This window comes from Coregonus lavaretus, assembly GCF_964263955.1.
Source record: "Coregonus lavaretus genome assembly, chromosome: 27".
Taxonomy (NCBI): domain Eukaryota; kingdom Metazoa; phylum Chordata; class Actinopteri; order Salmoniformes; family Salmonidae; genus Coregonus; species Coregonus lavaretus.
In genome coordinates, this window is record NC_140014.1 from 21,418,555 (window position 1) to 21,441,501 (window position 22,947).

Consider the following 22,947-nt stretch of genomic DNA (forward strand, 5'->3'; position numbering starts at 1 on the left):
CAGGCGTGTGTGTGATAGAGAGCATCTGTGTGTCTGTGAGTGTGTGAGTGGGCAGAGTAGAACTCTCTCAACACAGTTGTGTGGGCAGGTTTAGTGTGAGGTGAATGACACAGTAGAAACAGAGGGCTACTGCGCTGAAAACATCCAGTGGAACACAGGCAGGGCTTTGTGTGTCTCTAGCCAGACGTCTGTCAATACGGCCCAAAACTTTGTTTCTGCAATCTCCTGGCATCTCTCAGTCCTCTACGATAAGCCTGACATGGGGCTGGAGCTGTTTTCTCTATCGCACTACCAATTAGGCTTATCCACAACGCAGCCAATTGGGCTCCAACTACTGTGCTACAGGCAATTGACTGAGGCAAACACTGGAAACAAACATAGGGAACACACTCGCTGCTTGCATACATGGTCCCTGGTTTAGTTGAGTTCCTTCACCCATGTGGATATTAGCCTGTTACTGGGGGTTTTGAACCAACTTTATTTAGCTCCTCTGTTCCACCTCATTTACAGAGGAAGTGCAACTCAGCAGCTAGTCATACTCTACATCATAATATAGAACGCTATGAGTGAATTCATTGTATTTGTTTAAAGACCTACTAGCAGAAAATAATGGAGCCTATGTAGTGTTTTCTTTGAAGGGAAAGTAATCAAATGTAAGTATTAAAAGAGCCCATGAGGTAAGGTCGAGCCTTGTTCAGTCATAGGAACCATTGGGAAGAAGTTATAGAATGGGCCAAAAAATCTGACTGAACTTTAAGTTCACCTTTCACAGGCCAGTTCAGTCAGGGAGGACTTGACATTTACACAATAATCACCTCAGACGCTAAAATATACAACCTTTTTTCTGGAGGATGCAAGAAGTAGAAGATGTCACAATACCAGCCAGGAGTGTCTTACGTAACAGGAACACCTCAAGGTTAGGGGGGTTGCTACACTGGGATGTTGGCTCCTTCAGCATGCTACATACCTTGTCTAGTGTGTCATGCATTGTGTATTGAAGCCCTATAAACCCTCGTAGTGGTTTTATACTGTAACAGAGGCAGTTATATGGGTGACTAACCACGGACCTGTTTGTCTGACAGGACCTTTAAACAGTGGGTTAATATTGACCCCTTGGCCCCTCCATACATCTCAGTCCTCACTCCAGTCCTCTCCCTCTGACCCAGTAATAAAGATGTAACCCCGCTGGGCTCCACTGCAGTGGCCTGAGCCATCCAAAAATAATAGGCTGTTTGTTTAAGGCTGTGGCCAAGGAAAAATATTTTGACTCTCACAAATTGAAGTATTACAAACAATCTTTTACAGCAGCAGATGATATGAAAAGATCAGCAATAACAAGGGCAATGTGTTTAACCCATTACAGTCTAAGCACTGTCTAAGCCGGAGGAAGGGGGTCATACCAAGGATCATTTACAGTTGAAGTCGGAAGTTTACATTCACTTAGGTTGGAGTCATTAAAACTCATTTTTCAACCACTCCACAAATTTCTTGTTAACAAACAATATTTTTGGCAAGTCATTTAGGACATCTACTTTGTGCAAGTAATTTTTCCAACAATTGTTTACAGACAGATTTTTTCACTTATAATTCACTGTATCACAATTCCAGTGGGTCAGAAGTTTATATACACTAAGTTGACTGTGCCTTTAAACAGCTTGGAAAATTCCAGAAAATGATGTCATGGCTTTAGAAGCTTCTGATAGGCTAATTGACATAATTTGAGTCAATTGGAGGTGTACCTGTGGATGTATTTCAAGGCCTACCTTCAAACTCAGTGCCTCTTTGCTTGACATCATGGGACATTTTTAAAAAATCAGCCAAGACCTCAGACAAGTCTGGTTCATCCTTGGGAGCAATTTCCAAATGCCTGAAGGTACCACGTTCATCTGTACAAACAATAGTACGCAAGTATAAACACCATGGGACCACGCAGCCGTCATACCGCTCAGGAAGGAGACGCGTTCTGTCTCCTAGAGATGAACATAGTTTGGTGCGAAAACTGCAAATCAATCCCAGAACAGAAGCAAAGGACCTTGTGAAGATGCTGGAGGAAACAGGTACAAAAGTATCTATATCCACAGTAAAACGAGTCCTATATCGACATAACCTGAAAGACCGCTTAGCAAGGAAGAAGCCACTGCTCCAAAACCGCCATAAAAAAGCCAGACTACGGTTTGCAACTGCACATGGAGACAAAGATCATACTTTTTGGAGAAATTTACTCTGGTCTGATGAAACAGAAATAGAACTGTTTGGCAATAATGACCATTGTCATGTTTGGATGAAAAAGGGGATGGCTTGCAACCGAAGATCACCATCCCAACCGTGAAGAACGGGGATGGCAGCATCATGTTGTGGGGGTTCTTTGCTGCGGGAGGGACTGGTGTACTTCACAAAATAGATGGCATCATGAGGAAGGACAATTATGTGGATATATTGAAGCAACATCTCAAGACATCGGTCAGGATGTTAAAGCTTGGTCGCAACTGGACAATGACCCCAAGCATACTTCCAAAGTTGTGGCAAAATGGCTTAAGGACAACAAAGTCAAGGAATTGGAGTGGCCATCACAAATCCCTGACCTCAATCCTATAGAACATTTGTGGGCAGAACTGAAAAAGCGTGTGCGAGCAACGAGGCCTACAAACCTGACTCAGTTACACCAGCTCTGTCAGGAGGAATGGGCCTAAATTCACCCAACTTATTGTGGGAAGCTTGTGGAAGGCTACCCGAAATGTTTGACCCAAGTTAAACAATTTAAAGGCAATGCTACCAAATACTAATTGAGTGTATGTAAACTTCTGACCCACTGGGAATGTGATGAAAGAAATAAAAGCTTAAATACATCATTCTCTCTACTATTATTTTGATATTTTACATTCTTAAAATAAAGTGGTGATCATAACTGAGCTAAGACAGTGTATTTTGACTAGGATTAAATGTCAGGAATTGTGAAAAACAGAGTTTAAATGTACACTGCTCAAAAAAATAAAGGGAACACTAAAATAACACATCCTAGATCTGAATGAATGAAATCATCTTATGAAATACTTTTTTCTTTACATAGTTGAATGTGCTGACAACAAAATCACACAAAAATTATCAATGGAAATCAAATGTATCAACCCATGGAGGTCTGGATTTGGAGTCACCCTCAAAATTAAAGTGGAAAACCACACTACAGGCTGATCCAACTTTGATGTAATGTCCTTAAAACAGGTCAAAATGAGGCTCAGTAGTGTGTGTGGCCTCCATGTGCCTGTAAGACCTCCCTACAACGCCTGGGCATGCTCCTGATGAGGTGGCGGATGGTCTCCTGAGGGACCTCCTCCCAGACCTGGACTAAAGCATCCGCCAACTCCTGGACAGTCTGTGGTGCAACGTGGCGTTGGTGGATGGAGCGAGACATGATCTCCCAGATGTGCTCAATTGGATTCAGGTCTGGAGAACGGGCGGGCCAGTCCATAGCATCAATGCCTTCCTCTTGCAGGAACTGCTGACACACTCCAGCCACATGATGTCTAGCATTGTCTTCCATTAGGAGGAACCCAGGGCCAACCGCACCAGCATATGGTCTCACAAGGGGTCTGAGGATCTCATCTCGGTACCTAATGGCAGTCAGGCTACCTCTGGCGAGCACATGGAGGGCTGTGCGGCCCCCCAAAGAAATGCCACCCCAAACCATGACTGACCCACCGCCAAACCGGTCATGCTGGAGGATGTTGCAGGCAGCAGAACATTCTCCACGGCGTCTCCAGACTCTGTCACGTCTGTCACGTGCTCAGTGTGAACCTGCTTTCATCTGTGAAGAGCACAGGGCGCCAGTGGTGAATTTGCCAATCTTGGTGTTCTCTGGCAAATGCCAAACGTCCTGCACAGTGTTGGGCTGTAAGCACAACCCCCACCTGTGGACGTCGGGCCCTCATACCACCCTCATGGAGTCTGTTTCTGACCGTTTGAGCAGACACATGCACATTTGTGGCCTGCTGGAGGTCATTTTGCAGGGCACTGGCAGTGCTCCTCCTGCTCCTCCTTGCACAAAGGCGGAGGTAGCAGTCCTGCTGCTGGGTTGTTGCCCTCCTACACCCTCCTCCACGTCTCCTGATGTACTGGCCTGTCTCCTGGTAGCGCCTCCATGCTCTGGACACTACGCTGACAGACACAGCAAACCTTCTTGCCACAGCTCGCATTGATGTGCCATCCTGGATGAGCTGCACTACCTGAGCCACTTGTGTGGGTTGTAGACTCCATCTCATGCTACCACTAGAGTGAAAGCACCGCCAGCATTCAAAAGTGACCAAAACACCAGCCAGGAAGCATAGGAACTGAGAAGTGGTCTGTGGTCACCACCTGCAAAACCAGTCCTTTATTGGGGGTGTCTTGCTAATTGCCTATAATTTCCACCTGTTGTCTATTCCATTTGCACAACAGCAAGTGAAATTTATTGTCAATCAGTGTTGCTTCCTAAGTGGACAGTTTGATTTCACAGAAGTGTGATTGACTTGGAGTTACATTGTGTTGTTTAAGTGTTCCCTTTATTTTTTTGAGCAGTGTATTTGGCAAAGGTGTATGTAAACTTCCGACTTCAACTGTAGCTATTTCATTTACAATTTTAAGACCCCTTGAAGTATCTTTTATTTGTATATATAAATATTTGATGAACATTTTTATTTGGCCTTACTGCTATTAGCAAATTCCAACGCATTGAATAACAGATTCACTATATGAAACAACAGATAGTCCCCCCCAAAAAATAAAAAATTAGTTTGTTCTGAAGTGTCTGTCCTATATCTAAGAGATATAAGAAAGATCACATGTAACCCCTTATTTTGGGCACTCAACAGTTTCCATATACAGTACCAGTCAAAAGTTTGGACACACCTACTCATTACTAATTCAAGGGTTTTTCTTTATTTTTACTATTTTCTACATTGTAGAATAATAGTGAAGACATCACAACTATGAAATAACACATATGGAATCATGTAGTAACCAAAAAAGTGTTAACAAATCAAAATATATTTTAGATTTTAGATTCTTCAAAGTAGCCATCCATTGCCTTGATGACAGCTTTGCACACTCTTGGCATTCTCTCAACCAGCTTCACCTGGAATGCTTTTCCAACAGTCTTGAAGGAGTTCCCACATATGCTGAGCACTTGTTAGCTGCACCTCAGACCAAAGGATTTCCACCGGTCTAATATCCATTGCTCGTGTTTCTTGGCCCAAGCAAGTCTCTTCTTCTTATTGGTGTCCTTTAGTAGTGGGTTCTTTGCAGCAATTTGACCATGAAGGCCTGATTCACGCAGTCTCCTCTGAACAGTTGATGTTGAGATGTGTCTGTTAAATGAACTCTGTGAAGCATTTATTTGGGCTGCAATCTGAGGTGCAGTTATTCTAGTGAATTTATCCTCTGCATCAGATGTAACTCGGGTCTTCCTTTCCTGTGGCGGTCCTCATGAGAACAAGTTTCATCATAGCGCTTGATGGTTTTTGCGACTGCACTTGAAGAAACTTTTAAAGTTCTTGAAATGTTCCGTATTGACTGACCTTCATGTCTTAAAGTAATGATGGACTGTCGTTTCTCTTTGCTTATTTGAGCTGTTCTTGCCATAATATGGACTTGGTCTTTTACCACCCCTACCTTGTCACTGTCACGGATCCCCTCGGTACTGCTGCTCATTCCGTTCACCAGCTCCGGAGGTCTACGTCATCTGCCTTCTAGGCATCACTGACCTGGTTCATTACCACCAACCCCAGACTGTCTTGTCTCATTACGCACACCTGGTTCCCATTCCCCCTGATTAGTAGGTGTATATATGTGCCCTCGTTTCCCCATTGTCCTTGTCGATTATTGTCCCACGTCTGTTGGTCCCGTGACTTAGGACCTAAACAGCGCCGGAGAAGATGGCTGCCGTTTTACAGCCCTCTAACCAACCCTCTAACCAATTGTACTATTATGTGTGTTTTTCCGCGTTATTTGTAATTTATTTTGTACATAATGTTTCTGCCATCGTCTCTTATAACCAAAAAGAGCTTCTGGATATCAGGACAGCGATTACTCACCTCGCATTGGACGAAGATTTTTTCTTCAACGAGGCGGCCGCGAAGGATATCATACAGACACCGACAAGGCCCAAATCCCCGTCATTCGCGTGAGGAAGAGACGGAGATATCGCGGACGCAGATCCAGGTGCCTTGTAAGGATCCGACGGCGAGCGAGTAAACTGCCTCTTCCATCAATCCTATTAGCCAACGTTCAAGCTTTTGAGAATAAAATGGACGATTTAAGATTACGGTTATCCTACCAACGGGACATTAAAAACTGTAATATCTTATGTTTCACGGAGTCGTGGCTGAACGACAATTATAACATTCAGCTAGCAGGCTATACGCTACATCGGCAGGACAGAACGGCTGACTCTGGTAAGACAAGGGGTGGCGGTCTGTGTATATTTGTAAACAACAGCTGGTGCACAAAATCAAATACTAAGGAAGTCTCGAGGTTTTGCTCGCCTGAGGTAGAGTATCTTATGATAAGCTGTAGACCACACTATTTACCAAGAGAGTTTTCATCTATATTTTTCATAGCTGTCTATTTACCACCACAAACCAATGCTGGCATTAAGATTGCACTGAATGAGTTGTACAAGGCCATTAATCAACAGGAAAACGCTCATCCAGATGCAGCGCTCCTAGTGGCCGGGGACTTTAATGCAGGGAAACTTAAATCCGTTCTACCTAATTTCTACCAGCATGTTAAATGTGCAACCAGAGGGAAAAAAACTCTAGACCACCTTTACTCCACACACAGAGACGCATACAAAGCTCTCCCTCGCCCTCCATTTGGCAAATCTGACCATAACTCTATCCTCCTGATTCCTGCTTATAAGCAAAAACTGAAGCACCAGTGATTCGGTTAATAAAAAAGTGGTCAGATGACGCAGATGCTAAGCTACAGGACTGTTTTGCTAGCACAGACTGGAACATGTTCCGGGATTCTTCAGACAGCATTGAGGAGTACACCACATCAGTCACTGGCTTCATCAATAAGTGCATCGATGATGTCGTCCCCACAGTGACCGTACGTACATACCCCAACCAGAAGCCATGGATTACAGGAAACATCCGCACTGAGCTAAAGGGTAGAGCTGCCGCTTTCAAGGAACGGAACTCTAACCCGGACGCTTATAAGAAATCCCGCTATGACCTCCGACGAACCATCAAACAGGCAAAGAGTCAATACAGGTCTAAGATTGAATCATACTACACTGGCTCTGACGCTCGTCGGATGTGGCAGGGCTTGAAAACTATTACAGACTACAAAGGGAAGCACAGCCGCGAGCTGCCCAGTGACACAAGCCTACCAGACGAGCTAAACCACTTCTATGCTCGCTTCGAGGCAAGCAACACTGAAGCATGCATGAGAGCACCAGCTGTTCCGGATGACTATGTGATCACGCTCTCCGTAGCCGATGTGAGTAAGACTTTTAAGCAGGTCAACATTCACAAGGCCGCAGGGCCAGACGGATTACCAGGACGTGTACTCCGAGCATGTGCTGACCAACTGGCAAGTGTCTTCACTGACATTTTCAACATGTCCCTGACTGAGTCTGTAATACCAACATGTTTCAAGCAGACCACCATAGTCCCCGTGCCCAAGAACTCTAAGATAACCTGCCTAAATGACTACCGACCCGTAGCACTGACGTCTGTAGCCATGAAGTGCTTTGAAAGACTGGTCATGGCTCACATCAACAGCATAATCCCAGAAACCCTAGACCCACTCCAATTTGCATACCGCCCCAACAGATCCACAGATGATGCAATCTCTATCGCACTCCACACTGCCCTTTCCCACCTGGACAAGAGGAACACCTACGTGAGAATGATATTCATTGACTACAGCTCAGCATTCAACACCATAGTGCCCTCTAAGCTCATCACTAAGCTAAGGATCCTGGGACTAAACACCTCCCTCTGCAACTGGATCCTGGACTTCCTGACGGGCCGCCCCCAGGTGGTAAGGGTAGGTAACAACACATCTGCCACACTGATCCTCAACACGGGGGCCCCTCAGGGGTGCGTGCTCAGTCCTCTCCTGTACTCTCTGTTCACCCATGACTGCATGGCCAGGCACGACTCCAACACCATCATTAAGTTTGCCGACGACACAACAGTGGTAGGCCTGATCACCGACAACGATGAGACAGCCTATAGGGAGGAGGTCAGAGATCTGGCCGTGTGGTGCCAGGACAACAACCTCTCCCTCAACGTGACCAAGACAAAGGAGATGATTGTGGACTACAGGAAAAAAAAGAGGACTGAGCACGCCCCCATTCTCATCGACGGGGCTGTAGTGGAACAGGTTGAGAGCTTCAAGTTCCTTGGTGTCCACATCACCAACGAACTATCATGGTCCAAACACACCAAGACAGTCGTGAAGAGGGCACGACAAAGCCTATTCCCCCTCAGGAGACTAAAAAGATTTGGCATGGGTCCTCAGATCCTCAAAAAATTCTACAGCTGCACCATCGAGAGCATCCTGACTGGTTGCATCACCGCCTGGTATGGCAACTGCTTGGCCTCTGACCGCAAGGCACTACAGAGGGTAGTGCGTACGGCCCAGTACATCACTGGGGCAAAGCTTCCTGCCATCCAGGACCTCTATACCAGGCGGTGTCAGAGGAAGGCCCTCAAAATTGTCAAAGACTCCAGCCACCCTAGTCATAGACTGTTCTCTCTGCTACCGCACGGCAAGCGGTACCGGAGTGCCAAGTCTAGGTCCAAAAGACTTCTCAACAGCTTCTACCCCCAAGCCATAAGACTCCTGAACAGCTAATCATGGCTACCCGGACTATTTGCACTGCCCCCCCACCCCATCCTTTTTACGCTTCTGCTACTCTGTTAAGTATTTATGCATAGTCACTTTAACTCTACCCACATGTACATATTACCTCAACTACCTCAACTAGCCGGTGCCCCCGCACATTGACTCTGCAACGGTACCCCCCTGTATATATAGCCTCCCTACTGTCACTTTATTTTACTTCTGCTCTTTTTTTCTCAACACTTTTTTTGTTGTTGTTTTATTCTTACTTTTTTTTGTTTAAAATAAATGCACTGTTGGTTAAGGGCTGTAAGTAAGCATTTCACTGTAATGTCTGCACCTGTTGTATTCGGCGCATGTGACCAATACAATTTGATTTGATTTGATTTGACTACCATGTATTGTGCTCTTGTTATTACGGGTCTCGTCCTGTGAATTGTTTAGAGGTTTACACCTCGCTCTTTTGTTTGGGTTACAGCCCTGTGTTATATATATACGTGTTTGTTTTGGGCTTTCATCCCGTCGTTTTCATGAGTACCTTGTGTTAGGTGGAGTAATAAAAAAAACTAATATGTATTCCTGCGCCTGTCTTCTAATCATTATATGACGTGACAGAATAATCTACCCATTAAAAGGCAGAGCTGGTAACCATCGTAGAGACAGTCCAGCATCACGAGGACTGTCTCTCCAGACTCGGCAGCGCCATGGACAGCGTGTGGCAACCATCCTGTGGTTGGAGGGGAAAGTGCAGTCCCTCCAGTCTCCAGCACCGGTTCTGGCACCAGCCCCCGCACCACCAATACCTGCCTCCATCCCATCTGAGCTGGTCCGCGGAATACCCCTGTTCCTCCCGGAGCGCTTTGACGGCGCGCCAGCGAGATGCAAGTGATTCCTTCTGCAACGCGACCTGTACCTCGCTCGCTACTCCGAGGCTGTCTCTGGGAGAGACAGGGTTGCCACAGTCATCTCGGCACTGACCGGACGGACCCTGGACTGGGGTGCCGCGGTCTGGGAGACGGGCGGACCTGAAGTCGAGTCCTACGAGCACTTCACCCTCCTCTTCCGCTCGGTGTTTGATCATCCTGTGGAGGGCTGAGAGGGGGGTGAGCGTCTACTCTGACTACGCCAGGGATCTAGGACCGCCTCGGAGTTCGCCCTGGAGTTCCGGACCATCGCGGCCTCCACCGGATGGAACGAGTCGGCTCTGGTCACCGTTTTCCGCAGTGGACTGCAGGAGGAGGTACAGATGGAGTTAGCCTGCCGTGATGACAACCTGTCACTCGACCAGCTCATCAGCATGGCGATCCGGTTGGACAACCTCCTGTGGTCCTGACGAAAACCTGCGCGGAATCCGGAGCCCATGGCTACACCTGCTCCATGGCCAGAGCCGATGGAGGTGGGCTCTGCATGTTTTCCCGAGGCAGGGTGTAGGAGAAGGAGGAATCTGGGCCTCTGCTCCTATGGTGGAGAAAGAAGTCATTTCTCCCGACCTGGATTGGAGCCAGGGAATTCCCCTGCTCCAATCCAGGTAGGATGCAATATCTCCTCTCCTTTTCTGTCAACTCAACCAGTGTGTTTTTCCATTAAATTCCCCGAATACCCTAGCCCCTCACTCCCGTTAGCTCTGATTGATTCCGGAGCTGCCATGAATATTTTAGATAACGCACTGGCCACTGCATTACGCATTCCTTTGGTTCCCCTAGAGTCACCCATTCCGGTTCGAGCCCTGGATAATCGTCCAATAGCGACAGGGCTCGTACATCACATTACTGTTCCCGTTTCTCTGCTGACCCATGACACTCATTTAGAACAGATCACCCTTTTGATTACAGACACCCCCACGCACCCCGTTGTTTTAAGTCTCCCCTGGTTGAGTTGGCATAACCCTGTTATTTCCTGGTCTGAGAGGAGACTGCTGGGTTGGTCGAAGGAGTGTCAGGGGAGGTGTGTTGCAGTGTCTGTCAACACCACTACGGTGGAAAGTCCGGACCACACCACTCAAGTGGATTTACCAGAGGAATACCAGGATCTGGACAAAGTTTTCTCTAAGACCCAGGCTACACGCCTGCCTCCTCATCGCCCCTGGGACTGTGCCATTTACCTGCTGTCTGACGCAGTCCTCCCGAGAGGACACGTCTATCCCCTCTCCTAAGAGGAGACCGAGATCATGGAGACCTACGTACAGGACAGGAGAGCCTCCAGCAGGGTTTTATCCGCCCCTCTACGTCACCAGCCTCCTCAAGCTTATTTTTTGTTAAGAAAAAGATGGGGGACTGCGCCTCTGCATTGATTATCGAACACTGAACAAAGCCACCGTCAACTTCAGCTATCCTTTACCCCTCATCCCAACCATCATCGAACAAATGCACGGGGCGCTGTACTTCACGAAACTGGACTTGAGGAGCACCTACAATCTGGTGCGTATTCGTGCAGGCGACGAATGGAAAACAGCCTTTTCCACGACCACGGGGCCTGTCAAATGCTCCTTCAGTCTTCCAGGCCTTTATTAACGAAGTGTTTCGGGACATGCTGGGACGGGGTATAGTGGTTTATATAGACAACATTTTGGTCTATTCTGCTGAGCGAGCCCAGCATGTCTCGTTAGTCAGGTCTGTGTTGGGAAGACTATTGGAGCATAATCTCTATGTTAAACCAGAAATGTTTTTGTTTTTCCAGCGGTCCGTGTCCTTCTTGGGCTACCTCATATCCACAGAGGGAGTGGAGATGGAGGAGCAACGCGTCAGCGCAGTCAGGTCATGGCCCATCCCCAACTCTGTGAAAGCAGTCCAGCGATTCCTGGGGTTCGCCAACTATTTCCGGAGGTTCATCTGGGGCTTCAGCACGGTGGTCGCGCCTCTTACCTCCCTGCTGAGAGGAGGTCCCCAGCTGCTTCGTTGGACGGTGGAGGCGGAGAGGGCGTACGAGACGCTGAAGGCATGCTTCACCACTGCTCCCGTGCTGGCACATTCCGACCCCTCACTCCCCTTCATCGTCGAGGTGGATGTCTCCGAAGTAGGAGTCGGGGCAGTGCTGTCCCAGCGCACTGGAACCCCTCCAAAACTGCAGCCCTGCGCCTTCTACTCCAAGTAGCTGAGCCCCGCCCAGAGGAACTACGACGTAGGGGACCGGGAACTCTTGGCGGTGAAGAAGGCCCTGAAGGCATGGAGGCACTGGCTGGAGGGGTCCAAACACCCTTTCCTGGTGTGGTCGGACCACCACAACCTGGAGTACATCAGGGCAGCAAAGAGGCTAAACACGATACAGGCCAGGTGGGTTCTATTCTTCGCCAGGTTCCAATTCACGCTTTCCTATAGGCCAGGCTCGAGGAACGTGAAGGCGGACGCCCTGTCTCACCTCTATGTGAGGTGACGCCCTGTCACGGATCCCCCCGGTACTGCTGCTCATTCCGTTCACCAGCTCCGGAGGTCTACTGGGACCCTGGGGGCTAGGGATAGGTGGGGAGGGGCAGATTTTACCAAAACTATGGAGAAACTGGAAGGTTAAAGAGTGAGGGAGTGGAGGACCTAGCCTAGGAGTCACTAACTCACAGCCCAAGCTATTAGAGAGCCATCACTCAAGCCCCACCAGGCCTCTCCTGCTAGCACTGTGGTTGGGGTGCTGTGGTAGTCCCCTGCACATAAACCATCCAATATTAACCCCTTTGAAAAGAGGATTACAGCATGAAATACGTTTTCTACAATCCTTAATGACTCCAGCCCTTTGAGCAAAGCCACAAGTGAAAAATATAATTCAGCCAGTCCAATTTGGTGGCAGACTGTAGAGTATCAGGCCTGTCAACACGTCCTTAAGACCATTCACTGTAGCACTGATGACGTCTTATTGGTCATTTCTGGTGTTGCCAACAGCAAGCTTTGCTTACGTAAAGTGTGCCAGGCAGGCTGAGGGAATATTATCAAATCATAATGAAGTTTAAGAGGGAAACTCAGCTCATTTCCAGGCATGGCCCCTGGAGGCCCATCTTACCCAGACATCTCCCGCTGGCAGCCCTGAACCCAGGGCCACAGGCCTGGCAGTGGAAGGAGCCTGGGGAGTTGACACACCTTCCACTGGGGCACGAGCTTGGGTCCCGGCACTCATCTACGTCTGGCCAGGGAACATGGGAGGGAGAGGGGAGAGTGGAGTTGAGGAAATACCATTAAGATAAGCCTGGATCCAGTCTCTGCATTTACACGGGCACTCGCATGCACGCACACGCACACACACACACACACACCAATAATCATGCCCATATCCTCCCTCTGGTATTGCCTCCTATTTAAAGTCTCCACTTTGTTTTTCCCCTGGCTCAGAGCTGAGGAAAATACAACAATGCCTGTTCTGTGGCTGGATTGGATATGAACCCAGTGCAGCCAATAAACACCCATGGCCAGCATTGTGATGTTCTGTAAGTTCAGAGTGTTAAGGTTGTCTGTCTCTGTGCTGGATTCACCTTCACACTGCCCTTTCCAGGACTTGGCGTAGCCACTCTTGCATTCACAGGTATAAGATCCCTCCGTGTTGACACAGTCACCATCCTGGCACTTGTTGGCCATGTCACACTCATTTATATCTGCACAGAATCCCCAGAACAAGTCAGAGACGGAAGTAACAAAGGGTGGCTATTGTTCTATGAATCTGGCTCATTAGAGAAACATTGGCCTTAAATGGCCTTGAAATACAACATAAAAGACTGTTTGAAAATGATGAAACATTTTGTTCTCTCTGGGGAGGGCTTTAGCTAGTATTCTCGTGTGAGAGCACCAGCTAGTACAGTTTTTATGTGAGCAGTGAGAACATCACTGTTGTGAACATCCCTTCCTAAAACTACAGCCCCCAGCATGCTTTGCCCCATCTCACCCTGGCAGAACTTCCTGTTCTGGGTGATGACCTGGCTGTAGCCGCTGTAGCAGTGGCAGGTGTAGGAGCCGAAGGTGTTCACACAACGGCCCTTCCCTCCACAAGGGTCCCCCTCACACTCATTCACATCTGGAGAGAGAGAGAGGGAAGGAGGGAGGGAGACAGACAGACAGAGAGAAAGAGAGAGAGAGAGAGAGAGAGAGAGAGAGAGAGAGAAGGGAGGAGAGACAGAAAGAAACAAAGAAAGAGAGAGAGAGAGAGAGAGAGAGAGAAGGGAGGAGAGACAGAAAGAAACAAAGAAAGAGAGAGAGGTAGATATAGATAGAAGGAAAGAGGGGGGAGAGAGTCCAGAGTGTTCCATTTCAGTTTCATTTCACCACTGGAGACCTTGTACTTTCCAACCCTTCACTCTGGAGCCCCTCCACAGCGCAGAGTGGAGTGCAGGCATTCCTCAGTGACGGGCCAGAGCAGGGTTTGGATGGCGACTGCAGAGTGAGGTAACGGATCACAGCTCCATGGCAGCTCTCTGGATCGCTCCGACCTTGTTGTCAGGCGTCGCATAACGAGTCAACATAAACACAGGGATCGCTTTCACTTGGCTCTTGATTTCTCAAGGCCTCTGTGCTTGTATCGTATGTGGTGTGAACTGTGAAGCTTGTGTTGAGACAATGATATGGAGAGCTGACAGAACTCCCGGAGAAGCCCCCTTTGCCCACCCGCATATTCCCATCTTACCGATGCAGTTGGTCTGGAGTGCGCTCAGCTTGTAGCCAGGGTCACAGTAGCAGGTGTAGCCTGTCTGCACTGGCACGCACAGCCCATGGCCACATATGGTTGGAGTGATGGAGCACTTGTCAATATCTGTAAGGAGATACTGACACTGACTTACCTGTGTGAACATTCAATACAATACCAATACCAATAGACATGCCGTGTTCATCCTATCCTATTAGGTTGCCCTTTCCACGCAACTCTTCTTAAACACTATCTACTCCAAAGAAGGTTTACTCATCCACCAGATGTTATTCTCCATGGAAACGTGCAGGCTGTTTTATGGAGCCATGGATGGGAGGACATGTTTTACTGCGCTGTAGTGTTCTAACAGGTGGCTGGGGGCGCTCACTAAGGGTCAGGACAACAGGGAGGGTCCATGCACTGTTAAGCCTGTCATTGGACTAGTCAGTTGTTTGTTTCAGTCCAAAGTGGTTCTTGTAAACATGAGCTGAGGGTGGGCTGCTGGGTTTGGCTCAGAGCTCTGACCATCTCCATAGAATGACCGCGAGTCACAAACACACAGTCTTCTCTCTCTTCTTTTCATGCAGGCCTGGCGTCTGTCCAGTCCAGACAGTTTCCTCTTCCAAAAGGCACACTCTCTCTGGTTTCTCGCCCTCTCACCCTCTGTGCTGCTCGGAAGCCTGAAGCCAAGTTGGCTTGCGGGAGAGGGTCCATTAAGAGGACAACACATCCTCTGCTTCCCCTTGCTAAACTACGGGTCAACCCTAAGAAATATCTATCAAACCGGCCTGTTGGACATTCATAACTCACAAATGAACTAAGAAATCCCATTTGTATCTAGAAAGCATAAAGTTTACTTGCAATTCTACATTTAAATAGTTATTGGGGAGCATTATGAGTAGACTGTTCCAATTAATTGAATTACCAAAGCTTGTCACCCCATTAAATCAAACTAAATCTGTATCTTCTAATGTACTGTTCATCTAGCATCAGTGGATGTCGAGGCACAGTGGCCAGTGCAGTGGAGCCCATGAAGTGTATTGTGACCATGCCTCTCACCTGTGACCTGAGTGGCCACATTGATGGAGGCTGTGTCCTGGCCCTCAGATTCAGGCCCCAGGTTGATGGGAGAGTCAGGAGTCACTTTCTCTACCACATCTACTAGAGACAGAGTTGGGGGACGAGAGAGGGGGGTGAGAGACAGAGAAGAAAGACAGAGAGTGAGATAGAAAGAGAGAGCGAGGTGTCAACGTGTCAATGGGCCAATTTGGAGAGCAGACTGGATATCCAACAGCCTTGGCTGCTGCTACTTTCCCCTGACTGATATAGTATCTGCTTTTCCAACCAGTAATGGCATGACAATCACTCCTACAGTCCTCCTACGGTAGCATGGCAGTTAAAATAAAATAAAATATGCCCTTTCTGCTTGCTAAAAACAGATAACAGACATCAATCAGCTGGACTCATAGATTGACTCAACCTACAGACTTTGTCAATGTTTTCATTGGCAGGGATGTCTCGGGGCAGGCTGCCTCTGCTTTGTGCTGTGTGTGAGCAATTTATAGAAAATGGATCCTGACTACTTGATAAATCTCTGTTTTCTCTGGCGCTCTCATTGGCTTTATCAATGCACCATGAGGTGTAGGATCACTGTGTAAAAACACCCCAGTAAATTACAGGCTGAAACTGTGATTCTGAGTTATGAATATGAACAGACACCATTGTGACAAGGTTCTTTGATGAACTGGGATTGAGATACATTACCTGGGTACTTCAACGGGGAGTAGGTCACAACAGGAGGCTGTGGAATAAGCAATAATAGGTTAGAATTTGGTTATAACAAAATGTGTTTCTCTCTTCTGACAGTTTTTACCATCAATGTGTTTTTTATATCGTGTGCAATGACTTAATACCATATGAGTCTTAAAGCTAAGATGCTGTGATTTTTTCTAAAATAAACATTTCAAAAGCACATATTTTTTTCTGAGAGAAGAGGAACTCACCGGGTTCAATATTTCCACATCTGTTAGGAGAGAGAAGCGTCCGTTTTATCAGTAGAGAAAGCTGACATTCGGTTAGCATTATCACGCATTATCATTGAGATATCAATCCATGTTCTCATCGGGCGTTTTACTGTTTAGACGCCATCTTAAAGTCTTTGTTTCCAATAAAACTCATCCCTTAAGCCAGGGAGAAGACCTAGACTATAACGTACAATAATGTACTATACAGCCATAGAAAAATTAGAAACAGATATCTCAGATCATGAAGACACTATCCCTAAATATTTATGGTCTCCTTACATAAATCATTTTGCTCGGGCCATGCCGATAAATTATCTCAAAACTGTAAATCACAAGAATGTTTAACAGAAGATCCAGAGGTTGCAGATGTTTGACCTGTGTGGATTAAGTGCTCTGCTCAAATGCTTAAGGGAGGTGTATTCTGACAGATAGGGGAAGCAAACACTGTTTGATATTTAGTAGATGAGGATAAACCCGTTATTTGTGGAGATAAAAACATCCTGTTGATGTTTTCGTCTGTGTAAATAGCTACTTTATCCTTGTCTACTAACATGGTTTCCATTGTGTAACCTCGTAACTTTAGATCCATTTTAGTACAGTATGTTGTAAAAAATAATATTATTATTGGTCGACTGGCTACCTTATTTGGACACAAATACCACAATAAAGTATGCATAACAATATTATTGTTCTCACCTTGAGGCTGGCTGGGGGTCTCCCCAGCTGGATGTTGGATGTCTGAGTCTGGATGGAGAGGGTGTTGTGGTTGTTGGGGGGTGTGAGGGTACTGGGGGATCTGGGGCATCTGGGGGTACTGGGGGAGCTCTTGGGGGTGTTGTGGATGGTGGGGCGTGTGGGATTGAAGAGGGTACTGTGGGGTCTGGGGGTGGTGGAGTATCTCCTGTGGGTGTTGTGGGTGTTGTGGTTGATGGTGGTAAGGGTACTGTGGGATCTGTGGGGTCTGTGGGATGTGGGGCAGCTGCTGTGGGGGCTGAGCTGGCTGCTGGGGCTGTTGGGTGTGGCTAGGGTCCTGGGCCTCCCAGGAAATGCCTGTCCTCCTCAGCTCCTCTTCCTCCAGCTGTCTCAGGGAGATCTGCACGTCGGAGCGCGAGTATGTGTAGCCGTGGCCAGCGGGACAGATCTCCTTGAAATGGTCTGCAGGCGTACAGGGGCAAATAAAGAACCATAGAAAACATCATAAGGCCATATTCCCCCCTTGGGCTCCTGAGCTAACATTTCTGTCTGGTGTTCGCAGCAATACCAAAAGCCATCCATGTAATACCATTATGTACAGCATGCCATACTGTGGTCTCTCCTCTGTGAAGGGTATTGGGATTCAGCCATGGTCAGGGAGGGAGCTGCCAGGGCAGTGACAGCCGTCAGAGAGGCTATCACAGAGGAGTTTTAGATGTGTCAGAGGGGTGTGAACGTTTAAATGAAATTGGGATCGTTAACGTTTAGAAAAAATACCTAACTGAAAAACGATGTATTTTTCCCAGTGCAGTTATCACAAAACATATTATTTTCCATGTTAAAGTCTAACTAGACGATAGGCTATAAAGGCCTGGGGAAAGTTGTGTAATTTAAATCAAACCAGAGAGGAAGAGGTGAACTTTAGGCTATTTTGGTAAATATGCTAGATACATACAGTGGGGAAAAAAGTATTTAGTCAGCAACCAATTGTGCAAGTTCTCCCACTTAAAAAGATGAGAGAGGCCTGTAATTTTCATCATAGGTACACGTCAACTATGACAGACAAATTGAGATTTCTTTTCTCCAGAAAATCACATTGTAGGATTTTTAATGAATTTATTTACAAATTATGGTGGAAAATAAGATTTCTGGCTCTCACAGACCTGTAACTTCTTCTTTAAGAGACTCCTCTGTCCTCCACTCGTTACCTGTATTAACGGCACCTGTTTGAACTTGTTATCAGTATAAAAGACACCTGTCCACAACCTCAAACAGTCACACTCCAAACTCCACTATGGCCAAGACCAAAGAGCTGTCAAAGGACACCAGAAACAAAATTGTAGACCTGCACCAGGCTGGGAAGACTGAATCTGCAATAGGTAAGCAGCTTGGTTTGAAGAAATCAACTGTGGGAGCAATTATTAGGAAATGGAAGACTGATAATCTCCCTCGATCTGGGGCTCCACGCAAGATCTCACCCCGTGGGGTCAAAATGATCACAAGAACGGTGAGCAGAAATCCCAGAACCACACGGGGGACCTAGTGAATGACCTGCAGAGAGCTGGGACCAAAGTAACAAAGCCTACCATTAGTAACACACTACGCCGCCAGGGACGCAAATCCTGCAGTGCCAGACGTGTCCCCCTGCTTAAGCCAGTACATGTCCAGGCCCGTCTGAAGTTTGCTAGAGTGCATTTGGATGATCCAGAAGAGGATTGGGAGAATGTCGTATGGTCAGATGAAACCAAAATAGAACTTTTTGGTAAAAACTCAACTCGTCGTGTTTGGAGGACAAAGAATGCTGAGTTGCATCCAAAGAACACCATACCTACTGTGAAGCATGGGGGTGGAAACATCATGCTTTGGGGCTGTTTTTCTGCAAAGGGACCAGGACGACTGATTCATGTAAAGGAAAGAATGAATGGGGCCATGTATCGTGAGATTTTGAGTGAAAACCTCCTTCCATCAGCAAGGGCATTGAAGATGAAACGTGGCTGGGTCTTTCAGCATGACAATGATCCCAAACACACCGCCCGGGCAACGAAGGATTGGCTTCGTAAGAAGCATTTCAAGGTCCTGGAGTGGCCTAGCCAGTCTCCAGATCTCAACCCCATAGAAAATCTTTGGAGGGAGTTGAAAGTCTGTGTTGCCCAGCGACAGCCCCAAAACATCACGAGATCTGCATGGAGGAATGGGCCAAAATACCAGCAACAGTGTGTGAAAACCTTGTGAAGACTTACAGAAAACGTTTGACCTGTGTCATTGCCAACAAAGGGTATATAACAAAGTATTGAGAAACTTTTGTTATTGACCAAATACTTATTTTCCACCATAATTTGCAAATAAATTCATAAAAAATCCTACAATGTGATTTTAAGGATGTTTTTCCTCATTTTGTCTGTCATAGTTGACGTGTACCTATGATGAAAATTACAGGCCTCTCTCATATTTTTAAGTGGGAGAACTTGCACAATTGGTGGCTGACTAAATACTTTTTTCCCCCACTGTATTACCAAGACATATGCAGTTCTTTCTGCCTGCCCCCCTTAGAATATCCTAGCCTATTCATTGATGATAGGGCCCAGCTTTAATGATGTTGCGAGACATATGCAAGCCAAGAAATTGCGAGATACAGCATTCCATTTGGAGTTGACTCTCCACCACTACGTCATAATCGTTAACAGTTGGAAAAATGGCAGAGAAAGGCAAGCGACAGCAGCGAAGTCCTGTATGGCAATACTTTGAGAAGGTAAATGAGAGGGTGGTTAAATGCAAACGTTCAGTAATTGTATTACAGGTGCAATGCTTAACCATCTGAAAGGAACGCACTGTGAGACCCGGGGATGGATGGACGGAGTAGCCATGACTGCGGTAGATGGAACTGCATTGCCCCCTAGCGGTCATACGCAGGACCATATTTTGCCTTGTGAATTCACATGCAATTGTACATTTTTTCCTTAGCATTTAAACAAATAAAAAAAATATGTTTAAACATTTATTTATTTTTTCATTTGTCACATCCCTAGTTACAGACACAGGCTCAGGGCAGTGCTAGGGGGGCAGTGCCAAGGGGGAAGTAGAGGATCATGTAATACTAAGTGACCTTTGAACTCTGGGCAGGAGAAGAGTGAGTAAGCAAGCCAGTGCCAGTGAGTGGAGGACTGACTGAAGAGATAAAAGGAGGTTGACTGCATCTCTTTGTGTTGGAGCCCAACAAATTTCAGCAGGGGTGAATCCATTACAGTTAAACAGTATTGTACCCTGCCTGACCTGGAACACAGGCCTCTATGACAATTTTATAATGGACAAAGAATCTCTGGAATATAGATACCAATACTGAGAGCACTGTGGTTAGGTGCAACTGTAAATGCAAGAAGCGTGGATACGATGAAGTCTCCTGACTGGTCTGTCTAATGCGGATGGAGATGGGGGTTTGTGGCTGATTCCACATCAGAGCTCCAAGTCTGACAGGAAGGCAAGTCAATGTGCTCCTATTACCAAACAACTAATAATGAGTCTGGATGCTCTGTGTTCAACATGGCTCTAACAGCTTGTCACGCCATACAGATGTAGGATCTTCATTTGATCACCCTTTTGCAGGAGAACTTTCCTGCAGTGCAGGAAATGTAAAACGTGTAGTGTATTTGATGTTTAACAAGGCTTCTGAAGTTTGTAATTTCCACTTTGAAATTTTAGATTTGATTTTCCCTTACGAAAAATGTATCAACCCCTACAAAAATTTCCATTAATTATAATCCACATTATAATTCACATTTCCTGTTGCTGCAGAATTATTTTCCTGCTGTAGCAAACTGGCTCAAATTAAGATCCTTCATCTGTACAAAAGCCAGTGTCTGGCGATGACAGGGTAATCAGGCTGTATGTGGACTGTATCTACACACAGAACAGAGCACTAGTCTGGCAGAGCACCATGGAGGTCTGGCTCTCTGATATCTGATCTATGACAACTTCTATGAAACACTTGCCAAAACGGTCACTGCTCTAAATAATGGCCTTTTCTTTGACTTTGAAGATAAAATCGGCAAGAAAAAAGAGGATGACAACACTTCCCATGTTTGATTTGGCTTGACTATTTTCTCTTTCTTTGGGAGACATAGCTGGACTATTACTAGCGTTTCCCTCCAAGGGCCTGTGTGATAACACAAGATTGACTCCCACTACTATAATATTATACAGTCTCGACATATAAAGGTTCTGTTGTTTTGTTCTTATTCCACATCAAACACATTGGGTTATCTTTGAACTGCAATACATGACTGGCGGGCTGTCGAGGCCAGTATAATATAGTGAGTGAAGCCTGAACAACTGTTGTGTTGAGTAGCATGCATGTTTCATTAACATCGCAATCTGCAGCCTAACAACACACATTTCGTACCGCTGTTAAAATCCAACCCAGCCAATGAATGTTCACCAAGTGTAATCAAACTAGAAATATTTTACCAGCTCATTGAGGTTGGAGTGTAGAGAGAGGAAAGAGAGAGATATAGCTAGAGAGAGGGTGAGAGAGATAGAGCTAAAGAGAGGAAAGAGAGAGATAGAGCTAGAGAGAGGGTGACAGAGACAGAGCTAGAGAGAGGGTGAGAGAGATAGAGCTAGAGAGAGGGTGAGAGAGATAGAGCTAGAGAGAGGAAAGAGAGAGATATAGCTAGAGAGAGGGTGAGAGAGATAGAGCTAGAGACATGACAGAGAGAGGTAGAGCTAGAGAGAGGAAAGAGAGAGATAGAGCTAGAGAGAGGGTGAGAGAGATAGAGCTAGAGACATGAAAGAGAGAGGTAGAGATAGAGGAAAGAGAGAGGTAGAGCTAGAGAGAGGAAAGAGAGAGGTAGAGCTAGAGAGAGGAAAGAGAAGGTAGAGCTAGAGAGAGGAAAGAGAGAGATAGAGCTAGAGAGAGGAAAGAGAGAGGTAGAGAAAGAGAGAGGAAAGAGAGAGGTAGAGCTAGAGAGAGGAAAGAGAGAGGTAGAGCTAGAGAGAGGAAAGAGAGAGGTACAACTAGAGAGAGGAAAGAGAGAGGTATAGCTAGAGAGAGGAAAGAGAGAGGTAGAACTAAAGAGAGAAAATAGAGAGGTATAGATAGAGAGAGGAAATAGAGAGGTAGAGCTAGAGAGAGGTAAGAGAGATGTAGAGCAAGAGAGAGGAAAGAGAGAGATAGAGCAAGAGAGAGGAAAGAGAGAGGTAGAGCTAGCGAGAGGAAAGAGAGAGGTAGAGCTAGAGAGAGGAAAGAGAGAGATAGAGCTAGAGAGAGGAAAGAGAGAGGTAGAGCTAGAGAGAGAGTGAGAGAGGTAGAGCTAGAGAGAAGAAAGAGAGAAGTAGAGCTATAGAGAGGAAAGAGAGATGTAGAGCTAGAGAGAGGAAAGAGAGAGGTAGAACTAAAGAGAGAAAAGAGAGGTATAGTTAGAGAGAGGTAAGAGAGAGGTAGAGCTAGAGAGAGGAAAGAGAGAGGTAGAGCTAGAGAGGAAAGAGAGAGGTAGAGCTAGAGAGAGGAAAGAGAGATGTAGAACTAGAGAGAGGAAAGAGAGAGGTAGAGCTAGAGAGAGGAAAGAGAGAAGTATAGCTATAGAGAGGAAAGAGAGAGGTAGAGCTAGAGAGAGGAAAGAGAGAGGTAGAGCTAGAGAGAGGAAAGAGAGAGATAGAGCTAGAGAGAGGAAAGAGAGAGGTAGAGCTAGAGAGAGGAAAGAGAGAGGTAGAGCTATAGAGAGGAAAGAGAGATGTAGCGCTAGAGAGAGGAAGGAGAGAGGTAGAGCTAGAGAGAGGAAAGAGAGATGTAGCGCTAGAGAGAGGAAAGAGAGAG

General features: G+C 46.5%; 1 protein-coding gene across 1 annotated transcript in view; it reads right to left on the reverse strand.

Moving 5' to 3' along the window:
* LOC311102870 (latent-transforming growth factor beta-binding protein 2-like) overlaps window positions 1–22,947 on the reverse strand; it is a gene marked incomplete at its 5' end in the record, with an annotated part of 178,549 nt that overhangs the window by 35,058 nt on the left and 120,544 nt on the right. Inside the window, 8 exons of the mRNA XM_084144321.1 lie at window positions 12,814–12,933; window positions 13,280–13,399; window positions 13,687–13,815; window positions 14,422–14,547; window positions 15,481–15,579; window positions 16,186–16,222; window positions 16,425–16,444; window positions 17,142–17,600. Of these exons, the coding sequence (XP_084000447.1) occupies window positions 12,814–12,933; window positions 13,280–13,399; window positions 13,687–13,815; window positions 14,422–14,547; window positions 15,481–15,579; window positions 16,186–16,222; window positions 16,425–16,444; window positions 17,142–17,600 (1,110 nt within the window). The remainder of the gene's footprint in view (window positions 1–12,813; window positions 12,934–13,279; window positions 13,400–13,686; window positions 13,816–14,421; window positions 14,548–15,480; window positions 15,580–16,185; window positions 16,223–16,424; window positions 16,445–17,141; window positions 17,601–22,947) is intronic.